Source organism: Canis lupus, chromosome 1 (assembly GCF_003254725.2).
Source record: "Canis lupus dingo isolate Sandy chromosome 1, ASM325472v2, whole genome shotgun sequence".
NCBI lineage: Eukaryota > Metazoa > Chordata > Mammalia > Carnivora > Canidae > Canis > Canis lupus.
In genome coordinates this window covers 99,131,593-99,149,376 of record NC_064243.1, presented here as the reverse complement: position 1 = coordinate 99,149,376, position 17,784 = coordinate 99,131,593, and the positions used below count along the sequence as shown (strand labels likewise).

General features: G+C 38.3%; 1 protein-coding gene and 1 non-coding gene across 5 annotated transcripts in view; one reads left to right on the top strand and one right to left on the bottom strand.

Moving 5' to 3' along the window:
* LOC112644913 (centromere protein P) overlaps positions 1-17,784 on the top strand; it is a 218,030-nt gene that overhangs the window by 41,090 nt on the left and 159,156 nt on the right. For all 4 annotated transcript variants that reach the window (XM_025423686.3, XM_025423687.3, XM_049094876.1 and 1 more), the window contains one exon: positions 15,207-15,303. In XM_025423686.3, coding sequence (XP_025279471.1) covers positions 15,207-15,303 — 97 coding nt within the window. The remainder of the gene's footprint in view (positions 1-15,206; positions 15,304-17,784) is intronic.
* On the bottom strand, positions 8,135-8,241 carry LOC112645772 (U6 spliceosomal RNA). The gene has a single exon (XR_003127241.1). It is a non-coding gene; the product is annotated as a U6 spliceosomal RNA (small nuclear RNA).

Here is a 17,784-nt window from a genome sequence, read left to right as displayed (position 1 = left end):
CTTATTTTGTCTTTGACTTTTTTTCACAATCAGTTGCTGTTATGTGTTTTCAAGCAAAATACTATACAGCTAATATTTTGTACTTCTTAGTTCTCTGCCCTTGTAGGTGGCAGTAATTTTCATTGAGTCATACCGTTGCTTGATTCTCCACTGTATCATCAGTGGTTTGGGTTTTTTTGTTTTGTTTTGTTTTTTTTTCCCTCTCTTGTAATAATAGGCAGTCTGTGGGCAAACACTTATGACCATGCAGATTCTACTCTTCATTGAAATTTCTACCTAGATTTAGCCCCTAGTAATTCTTGTGTGATCGCTCTTTGTTGTGATGGTTGCAAAATGGTGATATTTCAACTCTAGCTCTTCCTCCACTTATCTCAATAGATACTAAGCCTTGTGCTTAAGAAATAGATCTCCTTTCTCCCCTACATGTGTGTTTGTGTACATGCCTGTTTATTATAGTATGGTTTCATTATTTTTTAGAATATTTATAAATCCTTACTCTTCTTTATTAATTTTGGTGTTTAAATTATCTTAGACTTGACCAGTAGGAACGTCTTCAAACTGGCTCCTGAATCCATGTGATACTCCCTCATCATAGTTTTCTTTTCTTTTATTTTTTTTTAAGATTTTATTTATTTATTCATGAGTGACAGAGAGAAAGGCAGAGGGAGGAGTAGGCTCCATGCAGGGAGCCCGACATGGTACTCGATCCCGGGTCTCCAGGATCACGCCCTGGGCCAAAGGCAGGCGCCAAACAGCTGCGCCACCCAGGGATCCCAAGAGATTCTTAATCATAGGAAACAAAGTGAGGGTCACTGGAGGGGAGTGTGGTGGGGGGATCGGTAAACAGGTGATGGGCATGAAGGAGGGTACGTGATGGGATGAGCACTAGGTCTTATATAAGACTGATGAATCGCTGAACTCTGCCTCTGAAACTAATACTACATTATATGTTAAGTAATTAAATTTGAATAAAATCAAAACAAAAACTAAGACTCCTTCCCAGTGAACTATTATTTGACCTGTTTTACTTAGTTCTCTGAAAGAGCTCACTTGACATACTCTATTTACTGGACCTGATGTAGAGCTCATCCAGTGCAAAAGACTTTTCTTTGGGAGCATTTGTTGAAGATATATATATATATATTTTACTTTAGAATTATTTATTTTAGATTTTATAACATTAATTTAAATTCCATAAATATTATTAATATTCTACAAGTAAAGTATTAACATCCACTAAGTTTTATCTCTCCATCCAATTAAGTTTTATCTCTTCATTCTTTCTTTAAAAAATCATTGAAGTCTACTTGGAGATAAGGCATAGTGTGGACACAGGCCAGTCATCATAACCTAATCATATCGTGTCAGATATAGAAATAACAAACTTTTTGTTGGGTACGCTGAAAAAAATTTTTTTCTACTAGTTCTGTTTGTGCATTCAGTGGGAAAACCGAAATTTGCCTTGGAGCTGAATCTACTTTGTCTTTTTTTTTTTTTTTTTTGGTGTTGAATTTACCAACATACAGAATAACCCCCAGTGCCCGTCACCCAATCACTCCCACCCCCCGCCCTCCTCCCCTTCTACCACCCCTAGTTCGTTTCCCAGAGTTAGCAGTCTTTACGTTATGTCTCCCTTTCTGATATTTCCCACACATTTCTTCTCCCTTCCCTTATATTCCCTTTCACTATTATTTATATTCCCCACATGAATGAGAACATATAATGTTTGTCCTTCTCCGACTGACTTACTTCACTCAGCATAATACCCTCCAGTTCCATCCATGTTGAAGCAAATGGTGGGTATTTGTCATTTCTAATAGCTGAGTAATATTCCATTGTATACATAAGCCACATCTTCTTTATCCACTCATCTTTCGATGGACACCGAGGCTCCTTCCACAGTTGGCTATCGTGGCCATTGCTGCTATAAACATCGGGGTGCAGGTGTTCTGGCGTTTCATTGCATCTGTATCTTTGGGGTAAATCCCCAACAGTGCAATTGCTGGGTCGTAGGGCAGGTCTATTTTTAACTCTTTGAGGAACCTCCACACAGTTTTCCAGAGTGGCTGCACCAGTTCACATTCCCACCAACAGTGTAAGAGGGTTCCCTTTTCTCCGCATCCTCTCCAACATTTGTTGTTTCCTGCCTTGTTAATTTGCCCCATTCTCACTGGTGTGAGGTGGTATCTCATTGTGGTTTTGATTTGTATTTCCCTGATGGCAAGTGATGCAGAGCATTTTCTCATATGCATGTTGTCTATGTCTTCCTCTGTGAGATTTCTGTTCATGTCTTTTGCCCATTTCATGATTGGATTGTTTGTTTCTTTGGTGTTGAGTTTAATAAGTTCTTTATAGATCTTGGAAACTAGCCCTTTATCTGATATGCCATTTGCAAATATCTTCTCCCATTCTGTAGGTTGTCTTTGAGTTTTGTTGACTGTATCCTTTGCTGTGCAAAAGCTTCTTATCTTGATGAAGTCCCAATAGTTCATTTTTGCTTTTGTTTCTTTTGCCTTCGTGGATGTATCTTGCAAGAAGTTACTGTGGCTGAGTTCAAAAAGGGTGTTGCCTGTGTTCTTCTCTAGGATTTTGATGGAATCTTGTCTCACATTTAGATCTTTCATCCATTTTGAGTTTATCTTTGTGTATGGTGAAAGAGAGTGGTCTAGTTTCATTCTTCTGCATGTGGCTGTCCAATTTTCCCAGCACCATTTATTGAAGAGACTGTCTTTCTTCCAATGGATAGTCTTTCCTCCTTTTTTTTTTTTTTTGTTTTTTTTTTTTTTTAGTCTTTCCTCCTTTATCGAATATTAGTTGACCATAAAGTTCAGGGTCCACTTCTGGGTTCTCTATTCTGTTCCATTGATCTATGTGTCTGTTTTTGTGCCAGTACCACACTGTCTTGATGACCACAGCTTTGTAGTACAACCTGAAATCTGGCATTGTGATGCCCCCAGATATGGTTTTCTTTTTTAAAATTCCCCTGGCTATTCGGGTATTCGGGGTCTTTTCTGATTCCACACTGTTGAAGATATTTTGAAGCAGTTTTATTTATTTTTTATTTTTTAAAGGTTTATTTATTTATTTATGATGGGGGGGGGGCAGAGACACAGGAGGAGGGAGAAGCAGGCTCCATGCCAGGAGCCCGACGTGGGACTTGATCCCGGGACTCCAGGATCGCGCGCGCCCTGGGCCAAAGGCAGGCGCTAAACCGTTGAAGCAGTTTTAAACTTTATGGTTGCCTGAGGTGGAGCATTAACAGTTGGGGGAATTAATAGGTTAAGTAAAAATCTTAAAAGGAAAAGCTAGAGCATGGGATCACCATAAGGACTTTGAAACTTCTGATATATTTCTGAGAATCCGGAACATCAGTGTGTGTATGTCGAGGGTCGTCTTCATGTGCAGGAGACACTTGAGATGGCATTGACTACTTTTTTCACTCCTGGTTGATTGTGAGGTTCTGTGGAAGTAGCAAGTGAAGGCAAAAGGAGCTTTGTCATTCACCTTGCTGAGTGCTGAAGATGTGCCCCACGGCATACAGAGAGTCCCTTGGCAGAGACTGAGAGACACATAGGTTCTAGGAGATAGAATAAATCTTTGTCACATAGTAGCTGAGCAGAGACTTGAGTAGCCACACAGCAGAGTATAGACTGTAAAGATTTGTTCAGAAAAGTTACTGTACAAACAAAAAGAACAAAAAAACACAACAAGCCCTGGAGAGAAGGGGAATCTGATTTAAAGAATTATTACTATATTTAAAATGTTCAGTTTTCAACAAAAATTAGAAGACCTGCAAAACAAAAACCAAAACAAGAAAGTATGGCCTGGTGAAAAAAAGCAATTAATCAATAGAAACTGTCCCTGAGGAAATCCAGATGTAGGACTTCATCTTTTTAATATTTTTTAAAGGGGGGAGTGGGGGAGGAACAAGTGGAGGTTGGAGGTATATAGGAGGAACAAAGAGAGAAAGAATTTTTTTTTTTTAAAGATTTGAGAGTTAGGGGTGAAGGGGTAGAGGGAAAGAGAGAAAGAGAATTCCAAGCAGATTCTCCACCAATCACAGGGCTGAATTTGGGGTACAATCTTGTGACCCTGAGATCATGACCTAAGTTGAAATCAAGAGTTGGTTGCTCAATCCACTGAGCCACCCAGGTGCCGTTGGATTTGCCAGACTTTAAATTAGGTATTTTAAAAATGTTCAAGGAGCTAAAGGAAACTATGTGAATGATAATATTTTTTAGCTCCAGGTCTTTTTCCCTGTTCCTTATGAGACTGATGACATGAAGGTTAAACCTTTCATTATTATTTCACAACTTCTAGAAGAACTCTTTTTTCCCCAAAATCTGTTTTCTTTGTTGATACTGGATAATTTCTGTTAATATATCTTTCGGTTCACAGAATCTTTCCCCTACCACCTCCATTCTGCTATTGAACTCATTTGGTGAGATTTGTATTTAAATTATTGTATTTTTGGGATGCCTAGGTGGCTCGGTTGGTTAAGCGTCTGCCTTGGGCTCAGGTCATGATATCTAGGTTCTGGGATGGAGTCCTGTGTCAGGCTCCCTGCTCATCAGGGGGTTTGCTTTTCCCTCTCACTCTGTCCCCCACTCATGCTCTCTCTCTCTCAAATAAATAAAAACGAAATAAAAATAAAAAGTTATTGTATTTTTCAGTTCTAAATTATTTATTTGACTTTTTAAAAAAAATTATTTCTGTAAAAATGTTATTTTTACATTTTTTCAACAATATTCATGATAGCTTGTTGTAGCATTTTAATGATTTTTACAATGGATTTTAAGAGTATTCATTCTGGGAACCAGACACCTATCAGATACAGGTTTTCCAAATGCCACCATGTAATTTGTCTTTTTACTACTACTTTTTACTATTTTGATAAATATCTTTTGCACAAAAGTTTTAAGTTTTATAAAGTCTACATTATTTTTTATTTTGATGTTCATCATTTTACTGTTATATTTAAGAAACCATAGCCAAATTCAAGGTTTAAATATTTGCTTCTCTGCATTCTTTTTATTTTTAAAAAAGATTTTATTTATTCATGAGAGAGAGAGAGAGGCAGAGATACAGGCAGAGGGAGAAGCAGGCTCCATGCAGGGAGCCCGATGTGGTACTCGATCCTGGGACTCTAGGATCATACCCTGGGCTGAAGGCAGGCGCTAAACCGCTGAGCCACCCAGGGATCCCTCTTTTTAGAGTTTTATACTTTAGTTCTGTATTTAGTCCTTTGATCCATTTTGAGTTAATTTTTGCATATGGTGTAAAAGTAAAGGTGCCACTTTAATTCTTTTGCAGTTAAACATCCTCTCATCCCTGCGTGTTTTTGAAGGGAATATTCTTACACCATTGAATGGTTTTGGCACCCTTGTCAAACAAATTGAACATAGATCATTATTTTATTTCTGGACTTAATTTTATTCCAGTTATCTATATGTTTATGTTTTTACTGATTCCATACTTTTTTTTTTTTAAGATTTTACTTATTTATTCATAGAGACAGAGAGAGAGAGGGAGGGAGGCAGAGACACAGGCAGAGGGAGAAGCAGGCACCAGGCGGGGAGCCTGACGAGGGACTTGATCCCAGGTCTCCAGGATCACTCCCTGGGCTGCAGGTGGCGCTAAACCGCTTGCCACCGGGGCTGCCCTCCATACTGTCTTGACAACTGTTGATTTGTAGTATGTTTTGATGTAGGGAAGTAGGAGTCCTCCTTCCCTATTTCTCCTCCTTTTTTGAGATTGTTTTGAATTCCTATGAATTTTAAGGTTGGATTTCTATTTGTGCAAAAAGAGGCCATGGGGATTTTGATAGGGATTGCATTGAATCTGTAGACAACTTTGAAATATATTTACATCTAATAGTGTTAAGTCTCCTGACGATGAACACAGATTGTTTTTTTTTTACAAAAATATTGATTGATTGATTGAGAGAGAGAGAGAGAGAGTGTGTGTGTGTGTGTGTGTGTGTGTGTGTGAGACCACAAGCAGGGGGAGGGGCAATCTCCAGCAGACTCTAGGCTTACTTAAATATCTTTCAGTAATGTTTTGAAGTTTGCAGTATACAAGTTTTGATGACCTTGGATGGATTTATTCCTATGTGTTTCATTCTTTTGGATGGCATTATAAATTGAGTTTTTTTTTTTTTGAGTTGTTTTATTTTCATATCGTTCATCACTTGTATAGAAATGTAAGTGATGGGCAGCCCAGGTGGCTCAGTGGTTTAGTGCCACTTTCAGCCCAGGGCCTGATCCTGGAGACCCCAGATCGAGTCCTGCATTGGGCTTCCTCATGGAGCCTGCTTCTCCCTCTGCCTGTGTCTCTGCCTCTCTCTCTCTGTCTGTCTCATGAATAAATAAAATCTTTAAAAAAATATATATATATATAAGTGATTACATTTGTCTGTATTTAAGGGTGTCAATTCATAATTTTCTTCCTTTGTGATGTCTTTGTCTGGCTTTTGTATCGGAACAGTGCTGGCCTCGTGTTCTTTTTCTCTTTTTACTTTTCTTTCAGAGTCTGAGAATGATTAATGTTATTTCTTCCATAAGTGTTTAGGAGAGTTCACCAGTGAAAACATCTGGTCCTGGACATTTCTTTTTTGGGAAACTTCAGTGATTGATTCTGTCTCTTTACTTGTTACAAGTGTATTCAGATTTTCTATTTCTTCTTGAGTCAGTTTTGGTAGTTTGTATATTGTTAAGAGTTTGCAGATTTCATTCAGGTTATCTAATTTAGTTGCCATACATTGTTTATAGCATTCTCCTGTAATCCTTTTTATTTCTGTAAGATCATTAATAATATTGCCCAGATTCATTTCTGATTTTGGTAATTTGAATTGTCTTTTTTTCTTAGTCCACCTAACTAAAAAGGTGGTCAGTTTTAAAATTTTTTTTTTCCAAAAAACAAATACAAATTTTGGTTTTGTTTATTTTTCTGTTCTCTATTGCATTATATCTGTTTTAGTCTTTACTATTTCTTTCCTTCTACCAGCAGTTTTCGGTTTGCTTTTCTGTTTTTCTAGAGTATAAAGTAAGGCTATTGATAGGACTTTCCTTCTTTTTTTTTAATATTGGTGTTTATAGTTATAAATTTTTCTCTTTCCACTGCTTTTGCTCTATATAAGTTTTCTATCTTGTGTTTTCATTTGTGTCAGATTATTTTCTAATTTTCTTTGTTATTCTTTGATCCATTGGTTGTTGAAGAGTATGTCTAATTTCCACATATTGGTGAATTTTTCATTTTTCCTTATCAACTCCCTAATTTTATGCCATTGTAGTTGGAAAAGATATTTTGTATGATTTTATCTTCTAAAAGTATATCAAGACTTGTTTTGTGATCAAACAAAACATATGGTCTGTCCTGAGAATGTTTCATGTGCACTTGAGAACAATATGTATTATGCTGTTGTTGGGTGGCATGGTTCTTATGTCTGTTGAATCTAATGGTTTATACTGTTGCTCAGATCCTATATTTTCTTAGTGATCTTCTGTCTAGTTGTATCTGTTGATAAAAGTAGGGCATTGAAATGTCCAGTTGTCACGGAACTGCTTATTTCTCTCTTTAATTCTGTCGGGTGATCCTTTATATATTTCGGGATCCTTTGTTAGAGCAAAGGATCTTATATATTTATAAGATATGTTTGTATCCTCTTGATGAATTGACCCCTGTATCAGTATATAATGTAATTCTTTGCCTCTTGTAACAATTTTTTATTTAAATTCTGTTTTGTCAGATTATAGTATAGTCACCCCAGCTCTCTTTTGGTTATTATTTGCATGGAGTATCTTTTTTAAGCCTTTTACCTTTTTTTTTTTTTTTTTAAAGATTTTATTTATTTATTCATGATAGTCACACAGAGAGAGAGAGAGAGGCAGAGACACAGGCAGAGGGAGCCCGACGTGGGATTCCGATCCCAGGTCTCCAGGATCACGCCCCGGGCCAAAGGCAGGTGCCAAACCACTGCGCTACCCAGGGATCCCGCCTTTTACTTTTTTAATCTTTAGTGTATGTATATGTCTCCAAAATGAGTTTCTTATGGACAGCATACAGATGGATCATATTTTTATTTTTTTATTTTGTTTTTTCGATCATATTTTTATTTTTATTTTTTAATTTTTTTAAAAATATGGAATGCTTCACGAATTTGCGTGTCATCCTTGTGCAGGGGCCATGCTAATCTTCTCTGTATCGTTCCAATTTTAGTATATGTGCTGCCAAAGCGAGCACTCGATCATATTTTTAAAAATTCATTCTGCCAATTGGACTTTTAGTTGGAGAGTTTAATCCACTTATGTTTAAAAATAATTAATGATGAAGAAGTATATGCTTCTGACATTTTGCTGTTTGTTGTCTATGTGCCATGACATTTTTATTCCTCTATTACTAACTTCTTCTATGTTGAATTGATTTTCATAGTCCCCCCCCGCCCCGTTTTTAAGATTTTATTTATTTATTCATGAGAGGCAGAGACACAGGCAGAGGGAGAAGCAGGCTCTCTGCGTGGAGCCTGATATGGGACTTGATCCCAGGACCCCGGGATCATGCCCTGAGCAGAAGGCAGACGCTCAACCACGGAATCAACCATTTTGATTCCTCTTTCCTTTCTTATTTGTGTAGTTTTTAGTTACTGTCTGGTTCCCTTAAGAATTACAATTAACATCTTAGACTTGTAACAACCTAGTGTGAATGAATATCAACTTATTTTCAGAGGTATGCAAAAACTGTTTCCTTCTCTTTCCTTCTCTTGTATATTGTTAGGATGATAGATTACACTTTTATACATAGCATTCTCATTAACATAAATTTCACATTATTGCTCTATGCATTTTTTTATTTTTATTTTTTTAAGATTTTATTTATTCATGAGAGAGAGAGAGAGAGAGAGAGAGAGGCAGAGACACAGGCAGAGGGAGAAGCAGGCTCCATGCAGGGAGCCTGACCTAGGACTTGATCCCGGGTCTCCAGGATCGCTCCCTGGGCTGAAGGTGGCGCTAAACTGCTGAGCCACCCAGGCTGCCCGTAACTCAAAGTCTTAGGGAGAAATAAAGAACACTGGTTAAACAGGTAAATTACAAATATAATATTAATGTACTTTTGATTTATAACCCCACTTTTTTCCTATATGATTTAAAAACAAATGCATAGGGACAGCCCGGGTAGCTCAGCAGTTTAGCGCTGCCTTCAGCCCGGGGCCTGATCCTGGAGCCCTGGGATTGAGTCCTATGTTGGGCTCCCTGCATGGAGCCTGCTTCTCCCTCTGCCTGTGTTCTCTGCCTTTCTGTCTCTGTGTCTCTCATGAATAAATAAAATCTTTAAAAAAAAAAAAAAAAAAAAACGACTTTGAGTTACTATGCAGTATTCTCTCATTGTAGCCTGAAGGATTTCTTTAGCATTTCTTGTAGGTCAGGTATATTAATCATGAAGTCCCTCAGCTTTTTGATACCAGGGAATGTCTTGATTTATCCTTCATTCCTAAATGGTAGTTTTGCCAGACATAGAAATTTTGGTTAACTCTTTTTCTTTTAGCACTTTGTCATCCCAATGTCTCTGTCCTTCATGGTTGTTGATGATAAATCAGCAATTAATTTTACTCATGATTCCTTATCTGATGAGTTACATCTTGTCATTCTGAGGATTCTCTGCTGAAATATTTCCAACCCTTTAGTGAATTTTTCATATCATTTTTGGCAATTTTTGGCTCTAAGATTTTTGTTTCCTTTTTCTAATGTCTCTTAATTAATATTCCTTGTCATACATATTATTCTTTTGGTTTCCTTGAGTTCTGTGAGCATATTGAGGACATGTTGATTTAAAGTCTGTGTAGTGGGATGCCTGGGTGGCTCAGCAGTTTAGTGCCTGCCTTCGGCCCAGGGAGTGATCCTGGAGTCTCTGGATCGAGTCCCACATCTGGCTCCCTGCATGGAGCCTGCTTCTCCCTCTGCCTCTCTCTCTGTGTGTCTCTCATGAGTAAATAAAATCTTTAGTAATAATAATAAAGTCTGTGTAGTAGTTCCATTTGTTCGTGTTTCCTTGAGGACAGTTTCTTTTAACTTTTTTTTCTTCTTGTAGCTGTGTCATTTTATTGCAAGCTTAAATTTTTTGTGGTTGTTGAATGTGGACATTTTTTTTTAAAATTTTTTATTTATCTATGATAGTAGTCACACAGAGAGAGAGAGAGAAAGAGGCAGAGACACAGGCAGAGGGAGAAGCAGGCTCCATGCACCGGGAGCCCGATGTGGGATTCGATCCTGGGTCTCCAGGACCGCGCCCTGGGCCAAAGGCAGGCGCCAAACCGCTGCGCCACCCAGGGATCCCGAATGTGGACATTTTGAATATTCACACACACACACGAAAAAACCAAAAGCAAAAATATTTTCTCTCTGGTCTCTGCATTCTGGCTGTGTGTTGGGACATTGCTTTTGCACTTAGTGAGGCCTTTCCACACTCTGCCTTTGCCTTGATTCCCTGTTTGTCTTGAGCTTAAAGACGGCCAGACATGAAAGTGTGTGATTGTCTCAGGTCTTTCCTGATTATACTTCCTGCCCTGTATATTCGTGTGGTTTTCCAGTTCCTCCTTATTCCTTATTTTCTAAAGATTCTCACTCTACACCATTTCCTCCCTTGGCTTTCAACGTGTCTGTTGTTTCTCTTATTGTTATTTTGTGCCAGTTGGCACTGGCTTCTTCGTTTGACTCTCAGTATCTTTGAGAAATGTCCTCTGCAAGGTTATGTGTTGAGGAAAGTTATGAGTTATGTGGAGAATTATCAGGCCCCTTCCATTAGTCTTCAGGGACCCTACAGACCAATCCAAACAAACAGAACTCAATTGGGAACACAAAAGAAACACAGTTCTTTGGGAACAAGGTCCAGTGTGCTGTGGCCAAGATGAGGTTCCACAGAGAAAGCAGGATGCTCGGGTTGTAGACATGGTTAGCATAAGCTAGAACACTACAGCCTTTCCTTCTGGTTGTGTGTGTGCTGCGTTGCTATAAACATTTTACTATCTTCCCAATTTCCCATAAGTGTGATTCTGACCGGTATGTGGGGATTTTTGGTGTTACTGGGGAAGGACTGTCCTCAGTCTCTACTTTGCCATTTTAGCAGTTGTCCTTGTCAACACAGTTTTATTCAGACCCATATCCTGGCTCACTCTTATGGTCGATAGTTTAAGGGCTGTTATAGTTTATGGACTGTTGTGGTTTGCCCCTCTCATATATGGCCCTGAGGCCACTCTGAATTCTGGGCAGTATTCTGCTGTGTATTTCAGTTCTTGGTATTTTTGCTTCATTGTTTCTGGTCAGTTTTGTGTGAGGGCCACTCAGTAGTGATCTCAGGACTTCATACACAGATGTAAAGGATCCCTTTCTAAGTTCCTTCTCCCTGATTTTCCCCACTCTGTGCTTGGGATCACTTAGTAGAGGGTGGGAAAGGTTAACAAAGCATCTTGCCGTGTTTGCAGGAGCCATTCTGGTGGAGGGTGGGGACGGCATCTCCTCTTGTCTTGGTTTTGCTTGGTGTCAGGTCGGGCAAGTAGACACATCCTCTTTCCACAGTCTCCCAGCTGCAGCATTCCATCAGGAGGTGACAATTCTGCTTCTTTGCTGGCTTTTGCTTCTTGTCAGCAGTGCCAGTTGGCTGGTTGGGAGGAAGGGGAACCCCTTGGGTGTTAGGGTTCTGTTCTGCATGCCCACACTCCCACCACCACTTCAAAAATTTTATTCCCTAATTTTTGAAAACTTTTGCCATTAAGTAATAAATCATGGAGGAAACTTAAAACATTATGTTCAGTGGATTAAATTGCTTGATTTTGAATGTTGGATTTTTTTTAAAACTAAGGTTTAGTTGGCATATAACACTGTCTTCATTTTAGGTGTAGAGCATAATGATTCAATATATAATATATTGTAAAATCATTACAGTAAGACTGATTAACATCCAACACCACAATTTGTTTTTCTGAAGAGAACTTTTAACGTTTATACTTTGAGCAACTTTTAAATAAATATATAATATGGTAATATTAACTATAGTCACCATGCTGAATGTTACATCCCCATGACTCATTTATTTTTCTAAATGCATGTTTGATCACCTTCACTCATTTTGTCCACTCCCCACTCCTCCCTCTGGCAACCACCAATCTTAGTCTCTGTATCTGTTTGTTTCTTTAAGATCTCACATGTAATTAATATTATGTGATATTTGTCTTTGTGTGATTTTATTTCACTTTAACAGAATGCCTTCAGGGTCCCATTATGTTGTTGCAAATGACAGGATTGCCTTCTTACTTATGGCTGAATAATTTTCCATTGTGTTTATTATATACCAGAATTTCTTTATCTGTCCATTCATTGATAGGCAGTTATGTGGTTTCCATGTCTTGGCTATTGTATATAATGTTGCCAGTGGACTTGGAGGTGCAGATACCTTTTTGAGTTAGTGTATTCATTTATCTTAGATACCCAGAAGTGGAATTGCTGGACCATGTGGTACTTCTAATTTTAATTTTTTGAGGAACTTCCACACTTTTTTCCACAGTACAGCAATGTATATTCCTATAAATTGCCCCAGTTTGTGTTATTCCACCAACAGTGCATGAGGATTCTTTTTTCCACATCCTCACCAACACCTGTTGTTTCTTGTCTTTTTGATACTGTTCTGATAGGTACACGGTGATCTCTTGTGGTTTTGATTTCCATTTTTCCAAATGTGATGTTGAGCCTTTTTTCATGTGTCTGCTGGCCATTTGTGTATCTTCTCTGGAAAAATGTCTATTCAGATCCTCTGCCTATTTTGTAATCTGATTGTAGTTTTTTGCTATTGAGTTTTATGAGTTCCTTTTTTTCTTTTCCTTTTTTTTTTTTGTGGGGGGAGGTGCAAAAAGATGGTTTTATTAAAGCACAGTGATAGGACCCTTGGGCAGAAAGAACTGTACTGGGATTGTGAGGAGCTATTCAAAATTTGAGTTCTTTGTATATTTTGGTTATCTACTCTTTATCAGATACATGTTTTGCCAATATGTTTTCCCTTCAATAGGTTGCCTTTTCATTTTATGGTTGATTTCCTTTGCTGTGCAGAAGTTTTTTAGTTTGATATGATCCTTATTTTGGTTTTGGTTTTGTTGCCTTAGCTTTTGGTGTTAAACCCAAAAATGCATCACCAACAGCAGTGTACCTCCTTTACTCGTTTTATACGACCCCTGTTGGCTAGAGGGAATAATCTTTCCTTGAGATCTCTCCCCTCCCCTCTCCCCTCTCCTCTCCTCTCCTCTCTCCTCTCCTCTCTCCTCTCCTATCTCCCCTCCCCTCCCCTCTCCCCTCCCCTCTCCCCTCCCCTCTCCCTCTCCCCTCCCCTCCCTCCCCTCCCCTCCCCTCTCCCCTCCCCTCTCCCCTCTCCCCTCCCCTCTCCTCTCCCCCCTCCCCTCTCCCCTCTCCCCTCCCCTCTCCTCTCCCCCCTCCCCTCCCCTCTCCCCTCCCCTCTCCCCTCCCCTCCCTTCCCCTCCCCTCTCCTCTCCTCTCCTCCTCCTTTTCACTCCAACCTTTGGCAGTTCTGAGTCACAGTCTGCTGTGGCATCCAGATTGGGATATACAGGAGGCAAAAGTAAACCCCAAGGAACTTATCACCCAATCCTCCCTTAATTCCTGAAGTTTCTTACCCATTCCTGTCCTCCTTTGTCCACATTTCAGAGTCTTCCGATATTTGCTTTGTGTGTTAATGGCCATGTTTCTAACTTCTAATTGGAATGTTCAGGTGGAGTGTGCTATTCCATCATGACTAGTATGGGAACTCAACTCCCACAATCATTTATTGAATGAATGGATAAGTGAATACGCTCATTTTGCCTACAAATTGCTTATTTTTAAGCAATTTGTAAAACAATAGGTAGAGTATTAAGAGCATCGAGATAAATTCCATGGGAGCTCGCAGAAAATAGGAATGAAATTATTTCTAGCTATTTTGAAATAGGACATGGTGTGGGGGTGAGGTCATTGTTCAGACAATAATCTCTGACACCAACTGGAATGTCCTGTAATTCAATTCAGTCTTGACACCAACTACTCAGATTTAGTGCAGACCTGCCAGGTTAATGACAAAGTCCTGAACAAGACTGCCCGTTTCAGACGCCATACACAAGCATCAGGGACCATCTGTACTTCCCACAACCCACTCAGATTTGCTAGTTTGTCAGAGGGACTAAGAAAACTCACTGAGAGTATTATAGTAAAGATTATCATTTTATTGTAAAAGCTATACCCAGGAATAGGCAGATGGAAGCAGTCTGTAAGTCAAGATATGGGGCAGGTTGAGTGGGTTGGAGAAGGAAAAACCTAGAGGTTCTAGGCCCTCTCCCTGTGGAATCTAAGCATATCAGCCTCCTGGCACATCAGTATGTTCACCAACCAGAAAGCTCCACTGAGCTTTATTGTGTAGAATTTTTGTTCAGTTTTCATTACAGTGGCATAGTTGATGGGATGATTGGCCTGGTGATGAAACTACTCCAGCCCCCTGTCCTTTCTGGAGGTCTGGTTGGCCCAAATTTCAAACCTGCTAAGCATGTGGTTAGTCTTTGTGGTGGCCAGCCCCCATCCTGAGGCTATCTAGGGGCCACCAGTTGTCACCTCATTAACATAAGAGATACATACTTGTCACTAAGGAATTCCAAGTGTTTTGGAAGCTCTATGCCCAAAACAAGGGATATAGACCAGAAATAGTCTTTATTTATTTTTTTAAGCTTTTATTTATTTATTCATCAGAGACGCAGAGAGACAGAGACACAGGCAGAGGGAGAAGCAGGCCTCCCGCAAGGAGCCCAACATGGGACTTGATCCCAGATCCCGGGATCATGCCCCAACTCAAAGGCAGATGCTCAACTACTGAGCCACCCAGGCGTCCCTAGTCTTTAATTATATACCATGGTCATCAAATAGAATTCAAGGACAATGTGGTATTTGAGTGATATCTTAAAAGATGAATAAATAGGATTTAAACATTTTAAGATGGGGCAAATGGCATTTCAGACTGAGAAATTAGAATTAGCAACCACACAGGGGCACATACTCAAGATTTCAAAATACAGAAATATATCAAGTACTTTTTTTAGCTTTAGGGTATATAAAAAATAAGATTAAAAATGCCAGGATGAGGCATTCATTTAGGATATTTATGAATCCTAGAATCTTCTATTCCTACAGAGCAGAAGAAAGAAGAGATCTATTGATGTTTTTCCGAAGCCTACGCTTTTTTGTGGAGTGGTGTGACTATCGTAAGCGCACATTTCAACACTTGAAGGTGAGTTTGAAGTTTTTACATTTAAATATATTTGAAAAGTGAAGCTAGTTTAAATTTAAACATAGCCAAAAAGTGAAGCTGGTATTAATTTGGGGATTTAACATAACGTTCTTTCCTTAAAGTTTTCAAACAATAGAAAATATTTTCATTGGCTTCTGGAATTTGCAGTTATTTGAAATAAATGAGGTCTTAGGAATGCCTTTGTACAAACCAGTGAGTCATTTGTATTATGGGATATCTGGAAAGAAGCAGTTATATTCTTATTTTATACACATTTTGAAAAATTAATCTGTCAAGGGCACTTGAAGTAAAATACAAATGCTGAAAAGAATGTAATCATAGTGGTCTTATCACCTAGCACTATAATCTTTACTTCCGGAGTCATACTCTGTGTATTTTGAGTTTCTAATTATTGTATATTTCAGGTTTAAGTATTGAAACCTGATTCTGGTATAGTAATGCCTCTTAAGTCTAATACGGATACATTCAAGGACTTCCTTTTATTCTGTTTTCTGGCATAACTAGAATTATGTTTGGCTGCATTATAATCCATCACGTTCTACTTAGTTGGATGGCAGCAATATTGACAGCAGTGGTCCACACAAAATCCACTTCTGAAAGAGTCGGAATAGTATCTCAAAAGGCTAACTAATAATGCTTCATGACTATTGTTTTTATCACTGGTACTATTTATTTGGATTCTTTTTTATTATCATTATTACTATTACCACTACTACTGTTATTATTTGCATTCTGTTTGGTTGAGCTAGTAAAACCTGTCAGGCACAGAATTTTTCTTAGGATGAAATATGCCTATACCTTGTACTGTGGTCCCTGGAGGAATTCTCTTACTGTTGTTTACTGGCATGTGCTCTTGCATGAGAACAGTGAAATAACTGCTTCACAACAACTGGTAAAATACAGTCATGATTGGGAGTATGCTGGCGGTGGTGGTAATGCACCACCTAACTAGCTGGTTTACTTCTACATTTGAATAGGCTGTGGGAATTGTGAGTGCTAGTCCCATTTATAAAGTTAATTTGCCTCTAGGTGCTTTCAAGGCAGGTGTAAAAGTGTGAAGGATTTAGTACTTCTGTGAGCTGGTCTTTGTTGGTGATACTTCACTAGAATGGAAAGAAAGTCACTCTGTTATGCAGCCATCACCGATATTTATCTCCAGAACTTCTTAGGTCTCAAACCGCAACTGTTCCCACTAAGTACTAACTTGGCATTCCCTCCTCTCCCAGCTCCTGGAAATCACCATTCCATTTTCTGTTTCTGTGAATTTCTAGGTATCTCATTTAAGCAGAATCATAAAATCTAATACGTTTTGTTTGGTTTATTTTTCTCAGTATAATATTCTCAAGGTTTATCCATTTTGTAGCGCAGTGAAGAATTTCCTTACTTTCTAAGGCTGAATAATAATCCTTCCACTGTATGGATATCCCTCATTTTGTTTATTCATTCATCTTTTGATGGACATTTGCTTTATTTCTATCTTTGGATTATTGTGAATAATGCATCTGTGAACATTAGTGTACGGATACCTGTTCAAGTCCTGCTTTCAGTTCTAGCACATAAATACCTGTAAATGGAATTGTTGGGTCATATATGGTAATTCTGTCCAATTTTCTGAAGCACCTCATATTCTCTTCCACAGTGGTTATATTATTTTACATTCCCAATAACAATGCATAAAGCTTCCAGTTTCTCCACATACTTGCCAATGTTTTGGGTCTTTGTTTTAATTTTTGGGGCTCATAGCCAATCTAATGGATGTAAAGTAGTATTTTCATTGTGATTTTGATTTGCATTTACCTAATGATTAGTGATGGTTGAGCATCTTTTCATGTGCATAGATCTTATTTGTGCCATTGATAGATCTTTGGAGAGATGCCTATTTAAATTCTTGGCCAATTTTTTGGGACATCTGGGTGACTCAGCAGTTGAGCATCTGCCTTTGGTTCAATCCTGGAGTCATGGGATGGAGTCTTATATGAGGGCTCTCCGCAGGGAACCTGTTTTTCCCTCTGCCTATGTCTCTGTCTCTTTCTGTGTCTGTCATGAATAAATAAATCTTAAAAAAAAATTAAGCCATATTTAAAAAAAATAAATTCTTTGCCCATTTTTAAATTGGTTTTTTTTTCTTGTTGAGTTATAGGAGATTAAAAAATATATTCTAGATACTAATCTTTTATCAAATATATAATTGACAAATATTTTTCCCCATTCTTTGGATTGTCTTTTCATTTGATAGTATCCTTTGATGTGCAAAAATTTTTAATTTTGATGACATCTAGTTTATTGATTTTTGTTGTTATCTGTGATTTTGCTGTCATATCCAAGAAATCATTGTCAAATTCAATGTCATAAAGACATTGAATAGCTTAAGCTTGTAAATTTAAGTTTAGGTGTTTGATCCAATTTGAGTTAAACTTTTTTTTTAAAGATTTTATTTATTTATTGACACACAAAGAGAGG